At 33.1% G+C, this 6836-nt stretch overlaps 1 protein-coding gene across 8 annotated transcripts; it reads left to right on the forward strand.

Moving 5' to 3' along the window:
* Window positions 1-540: 540 nt before the first annotated feature.
* Window positions 541-5096, forward strand: LOC141663577 (uncharacterized). Of its 8 annotated transcripts, none has more exons than XR_012551566.1 (7): window positions 545-938; window positions 2011-2147; window positions 2220-2362; window positions 3481-3530; window positions 3653-3803; window positions 3881-3937; window positions 4616-5096. XR_012551566.1 is itself a non-coding variant. In XM_074469391.1 (7 exons), the coding sequence occupies exons 4-7, from the start codon at window positions 3499-3501 to the stop codon at window positions 4709-4711; spliced, it is 336 nt and encodes a 111-aa protein (XP_074325492.1). In that variant the 5' UTR covers window positions 561-846; window positions 2011-2129; window positions 2220-2362; window positions 3481-3498; the 3' UTR covers window positions 4712-5096. The 8 variants fall into 8 exon arrangements, 4 of the variants coding, with proteins under 4 accessions (XP_074325469.1, XP_074325492.1, XP_074325477.1 ...); XR_012551552.1 differs by having other exon boundaries at window positions 547-968; XR_012551559.1 differs by having other exon boundaries at window positions 547-968; window positions 3653-3799.
* The last annotated feature ends 1740 nt before the right edge of the window (window positions 5097-6836 follow it).

Genomic DNA, 6836 nt, shown 5'->3' on the forward strand with positions numbered 1-6836 from the left:
GTTTTTTGCTGGTGTTGCCTTAGAAAACATTGCAATGGGTATGAAATTATGGTTCTATCACAACACCTAGATTTTGGTATTGCGATAGGCATAATAACATGTTGCAATAACTCAATAAATCTTTGGTGTTGATATAGATGTCTTCTCTATTGCAACACATGGACCGTGTCACCATAAGTGGTTGAATATTTATTTTTTAATTTGAATTTAAAATTAAATTTATCTTTAAAAGTAGTATATTTGAATAAAATAATTTGTAGAGTTTCTTGGAAAGTGAAAGCCCAAAGTATAAATAAATTATTCTTATGTTTATAGAAATTGAAATATTTTATTATAATTTACAATTAAATAAATATTTTTTATAATTAAATTAATAAAATAAAAAAATTACTTGATATCATTAAAATATTTTATAAAAAATAACATCCTGTAATACTACTATATTTTTATAAATTAATAATAATATTCATAATGTGTATGAATTAAACAACATTAGAAAATGTATAAAACTGAAAAATGATTGACATGGGTTGGGGTGCTGAAAAATTGAATTGGGCGGCTAAATTTTAGAAATAGTGAGACAAAAGGAAGGGAGATTGGATTGGATCAAAGGCAAGAAAAGGAAAGAGAGTGGGTGATATGATGAGGTTGATGCCTTCTTTTGGCCCCCATCTCTCCCTCTCATCTCCGTTACAATTCACCTAATTAAACATTCTTTCCTTTGATCTCTTTCATCAATCTCCCCCTTCCTTTTCTTCAATATAAATATATATCACTGTTTCTGTACGGTCCTAGAGAAACTCCCCGATTCTCAATTTCATCTTTCGTTTCCTCCCTTATTTATTTGTAAGTTTTAGGGCTTTAGCTTCTATCTAAGCTTTTCGACTAATTCATGGAGCCTTGGGTCGGTAATAAGTTTCTCCTTGGCCGCAAAATCGGTAGCGGTTCATTCAGAGAGATCTATCTCAGTACCTCTCTCTCTCCCCCTCCCCCTCCCACGCACACACATACACATTGTTAAATTATGTTTAATTTGTTGCGTTTTTTGTGAGATTGTACTGAATTTCAATGAAATGCTCGATTGATTGATTATAGATAGATATATACTTTTTATTGGCTGAATTGTGTGAACGGATATACTTTGATGTTGATGAATTGTTAATGCTTAGTTCAGTTTCTGTTGATTGTAAATTTGTAAGCACGATAATCGAATGATCAGAGCCAAGTGTTTGAGGTTCTATTCATAGAAAACTAATTTTGAAGTCACAATTATTTGTAACTGTTTTCTGGGAGAAATTTTTAAGCATAAATATACTAGTTGCTTGAAGTTATGATTTACTGATGTATCACGTATTCTAACTCGTTTCGGCTTTTGCTAATGTGGTTGTGCTAGAACTCTAACTCGTTTCTGCTTTTGCTATTGTGGTTGTGCTAGAACTAAATACTGATAACTCACACAATAACAACAAATTAACACACAACTGCTCAACTCAACTGCTATTAATGGTAATAAACTAATAACTAAATTATAAGAATAGTTGTACCGAACCAATTACACTAATCCAATACAACCCGAAGCATTCGAGAGGTTCTGTGTCTCCTGAGAATTAAGTATAAACTCGCACTTCTTACTTCTCTTTCGATATCCTGATCCCTCTTCTTTCTCCCCTCTTTATATTTTTCTCTTCTCTCTTGCTAAATTACTTACATGTCCCTTGCCCCCTGTCTTAAAATACTCTTCTACCCTTGTACTACTTTTTCGTTATTTTCTTCCTCCTTATATATTTAATTTTATCATATGGTTCGTGATCCTTCTTTGCAGGTTGTTTGTGTGTTATCATGGTTGTTTGTGATTTTATTTAATTTTAAGTATGATTAAATCAAGCAATTAATGAATTTAAGTTTCTAGCTGGTGAACTAGAATCCAATTAGGATAACAAGGAAGCAATTTTTTTTAATTATCATATTCTTTTGTTTCTGAGCTGTTTTATAAGTCTTGGTGTTGTGCAGGACCTCTTACACAATATAAGGCCCTCGTTGATCAAGGAAAGCTTCAATATGATCCTTACCAGGAAACTATTGCTTCTGAGCTTGAAAATTTGGTCAAAAAACTGGAGCAATATAATAAGGTGATGGAGGAATACCATGTGGGTTTCAAATCCGGGAACTGTTCTTTATGAGGCCAATATTACTTTTCTTATATTCTGCATCTTTCCTAGGTAAGTTTGAGCAAATGGGAAGAGATCAGAGAGCACGAACGGTGTAGAATTTTAGTGAAGGAAGCCGAGGTCAAGAAAGAAGGAGGTGCAATGGCATCAGTTAAGAAGTGGCCGAGCAGAATTTTCGAAAATTTGATGTCTTGGTAAGTTCTATAAAATACGTATTAAATACTAAGTTATTTGATTACTGCTTCTTGTAGCTATGTAGTTGTTGGAAGGACTAGAAATAATGATTTAGTAACATCTTTTTAAATTTTATTTAGACAAAGTGATATTTATTGGTTCCCTAAAAGTCTTTTCAAGTCTTTTAATGACTTATATGATAATCAATAAAAAAATGCTTAGGAAAAATTAAGCACAGTATGATGTCAGAGGAGTTCAGGTGTTGCTTAATATGAAAACTAACACTTATGTAACTGTTTGATATTGTATGGATATAACAAAAATCATCTATTACTCTTGCAGGCTTATCTGTATTCTGCCAGATCATTACCTTTAACTTTTAAGGAAAACTCTTAAGTGGATCACTATTACATTTTTCTCATTTGCTGAGGTTTTTAGTCCTGAAATTTAAGTAAAACTCATTAGTGGATAAGTATTACATTTTTTCTCATTTCCTGAGGTTTTTATTCCTAATATTTGAAGTGTACTAATGGAAAAGAGGATTGATATTTGGTTTGTAGGAACTAACATTCAGACAAATGAAGAAGTAGCTATTAAGCTAGTGAGTTATATATGCTCTAGTTGTTTTTTTAGTTAATAGGTTGAGATTGTGAAGTTAATGCGAACCTGATTATATTTAATTTAGGTGGTCACCTTGTGAATTATATTCTTTATCGTTCCTCAAGTTTAAGTGATTTTCTATGCATTCCTAGGTAGGTCTTGAATATTAGTTGATTCATATCAAAGTCTATATTTCTGGTGGATATGCAATAGTTTGAAATGCCTAATCTGTAAAACTTCTGTCTTTAGAATCTAACCTGAACTTATACCTTATGAGAATGACTACCTATTGCAATACTCTTTTCAGGTACCTACAACTGTTAACTTTGTGACTTGTAATGTGCCTACAATTTTGCATCTTTAGATCAATGATGGCTGTTATTATGTTGTCTTTTAGCTAATACTATGCGACTCACCCACACAGCACCATTCATCACCCTTAACTTCTTTAATATTCTTGTTTCTGCTTCTGACATAAACTAGGTGATATATTTCTGCAGTATTATTATAACTTCCTGATGATGCTTTATTACTTCAGGTTAATAATGCTGGTTTAATGGAGAATAATCGCATCACAACATCAAAAGGGTAACTTTTGTAATGCTGCTTAAGAACAGACTAATAACTTTTAGTTAACTAACCTACTATGTAGCTTAACTTATGTGATAATTAATTACTTTTCCTGATTTATATTTTTTCTGTAAGATCAGATACGAGTTGAACTTTGCTGTAAATGTTCTTGGCACCTATACCTTGACAGAATCATTGATGCCCTTGTTGGAAAAGCCTGCACCAGAGTCTCGTGTTATTACGGTCTCTTCTGTAGGAATGTATTCAGCTCCTCTGACCAATGATATGCAAGTAAAGGATTTGTGAAAATTTTATTTTGTATCGTGTATATACTACCAACTGAAACCTAATTAGTTTTTTTGATACAGTTTAGTGGTAGCAGATTTAATGGGGTGGAACAGTATTCTAGAAATAAACGGGTGCAGGTAAGTGACCAAGATTAATACTTTACTCAAACTTTGAGGAAAGGGTGAATATAATGTGATCTTACTTAAAATAAGCTCTTATATAATATTTGTGGTGTCCGGTAATGTTATCATTTGGTGACATAATTTTCATTTGATCTCAACTCTCCACAAGATCCATACTTTGGGACCATAGCGACATTTATGTGTAATGCTGATTTTTCTCTTTGTACTATTGGCAAAAATTAACTGAACACCTTTGTTCCTACTGGAAAATTAATACTCATCCATGTCTTGAATTCTTATCTTTCACAAATCTTTTGATAAATATACACTTGATCATATTCTTTAATTACCTACTTCCGCCTATTTCATATCCTTTATTCTCCGTTTCCCTGCTAGTTTTCTTTGTATTTTTCATTCCTTTTTTTGACACCAGATACCAAATGCAACTGAAATCCTTCTATGTGATAATAATAATTTGTTTTGTGATTATATGTGGTACACTCTGTATAAATTGGCAAAGTAACAGCAGGGAGAAAAGCCATCAGGCTTTAGACCCCTAAAAATTGGCTTGTATAGAGAATCAATATAGCCCGGGGGAATCAATAGAGCTGCTTTTAATCTTATACTTTAATATGAAAAGCCATCATGCTTGCAGAGAGAATTGGGTTTTATATATTTTTATTTGTTTAACAGGATGTTGAACAAGTCGAAGAAAAGTTTAACACGAAGCTCTTCGATGAAGTTGCCAAGGTTAAGAAGGTTCAAGGCAATGTGAGCTTGGTCCTGTAGAAATTACTTGAAGCAAGCCCCGGGTTGAACATTGAGATGGCTCAGATTTCTGGTACAATTTCAGGTGACACAAGAGTTGATGGTACTCCTCTTACCGGTGGTCGTAGCACTTAGACCATTTGTTATCTCTCTTCTACGTTATTTTCAAAGACTTGTATGCTTTTGTGTTATCTTGCACGTTTAGTTCTTAGCAAGAGTACTAGTATTTCTTAAGTTATGTTTTGATGTGATGGATTGTAATTGTTGGTTGGATAGAATGTAATGGTTGGATTTGTAGTTAAGACTGGTTGGATGAATTGAATTGGTTGTGAATGTTGAATTTATGGGAAATCAAGTATTTGAAAAGTATATTTCAATTTTTTACAGTTCAGGTGTTGCAATAGCCTATTAGTATGTTGCAATATGGTGCTAAATTATGTACATAAATTTCTTTTTTGCAACATTAAAGGTGTTGCAATAGTTGTGTTGTCATAGATGATAAACGGCCCCACATCTGGGTCCCGTGGGACCCTGCCATGTGTCATGCCATGTGTCATGCCCATGCGGGGCCCCTGTGGGCCCCATTATTGTCAGTTAGTATACCTATTGCAACACCATGTCTGTGTTGCTATCCTTTGAAAATTCCGTTGCAATTGATATCTATAGCAACATATTTTGCTGTGTTGCTATTGATTGACACTTGTGTAAAGTTAAATACCTATAGTTACGGCCTTAGACCCAACACTGAAAAAGTGTTGCAATAGACCCATTTTTGCCTATAGCAACATTTTTAGGGGTGTATAGTAACACATTTTTGGTGTTGGTTAATGCCATCTATGGCGTGGTGTGTATATTATTATGCTGGGCATTATAGCTCACACTTGTTTTCTTAAATTGACACAACATAACAGTAAATCAAGATTCCCATCATGAAACTCACAGCGAGGAAATAGGTAGGAAAAGGCCAGCTGTTTCGTGGGATGTTTGGTGTTGTACCTCAGGTAGATCGAATAAGCTGGATTGGTTTTCAGTTGTTTTTAGTCCGGCTTATTTATAAGTATGACTTACGTAAGATAATGAATAAGAAACGAATATTTGGCCGACAGACTAACCTTACTTAAAGGTTATTTCCGTGGTAAGACTTAATTATTTTTGGGTTGTAATACTTATCACTTTGTGGATTGAATTACTCTAGTAATGAATGGTTCATTTCCAAGATAATAACCTATAAGTGTGTGTGATAAGTGTGGGGTTGTAAAAGTGTGAGTATTTATATATTGTGATACGAGATAAGTGTTATATAGCATTCAAGATGGCGTGGCCTCCTAGATCCTTGATCCCAGATTTTGGGGCGTCACAAAAAATACAAATAACTTGAGTACAAAACACCAATTCGAGCCTTTACGAAGCGTTCTAAGTGGATATAAATGCCACTTATCAAACATGTCCATGTAAAATGAACTATAGTGATTTGTTTGTTCATTTCTGAAAATTGTACCTTGATTTGTCTTATTGTAAAATGACTAAGTGAAGAAATCGTGACTCTTCTTTTCTTCAATTTGTGCAACTTATTATCTCATGAGTCTTCTTTTCTTCAATTTGCTTCTTGGACAATTATCATTGAACTTCTATCAAATTGATTTATTCTATGACTAACATATACTAGAATATTGCACAGAATTCCCAAAGTTTTTATAACATTTGAGTTGTTTAAAAAAGTAAACAAGTGTTAGTCCCAAAGTATCATAGAAGGGGGATGAATACGAAACCTACAATCTTTTTTCGATTTGTTTCAAGTTCTTCGTTAAATATACAGAATCAAAATAGACACAAAATAATTCGAGGAATATATTATTTTATTAATATAAACCTTGAGGTTACTACACTCTAATCAATTAAATGATTAGCTACAGTAAATTCAACAACATAACAGTATGTTTACAAGCTAATAAATTTCGCATTCGATGGTGCTTCGTAAAAATACATTTGGGAGTTAAAGAAGATAACTGAATGAATTGAATTCATTTGTCTTCTTTTGTGTGTAGACTTCAATATATTTGTACACGTGGCTTATTCTCAGCCAAGTAGTTAAATTGAATTGCTGTTGTACCAAATAATGAACCAAGTCATAAGTGGCGATTAGAGT

This window comes from Apium graveolens, chromosome 1 (assembly GCF_009905375.1).
Source record: "Apium graveolens cultivar Ventura chromosome 1, ASM990537v1, whole genome shotgun sequence".
Taxonomy (NCBI): domain Eukaryota; kingdom Viridiplantae; phylum Streptophyta; class Magnoliopsida; order Apiales; family Apiaceae; genus Apium; species Apium graveolens.

Excerpts from the sequence above, each read along its gene's own strand:
- LOC141663577 (XM_074469368.1), top strand. The coding sequence starts at position 893 with ATGGAGCCTTGGGTCGGTAATAAGTTTCTCCTTGGCCGCAAAATCGGT. Across the intron at positions 969-2,010 it reads ATTCAGAGAGATCTATCTCA|GACCTCTTACACAATATAAG; the intron begins GTACCTCTCTCT and ends GGTGTTGTGCAG. Across the intron at positions 2,148-2,219 it reads AGGTGATGGAGGAATACCAT|GTAAGTTTGAGCAAATGGGA; the intron begins GTGGGTTTCAAA and ends CATCTTTCCTAG.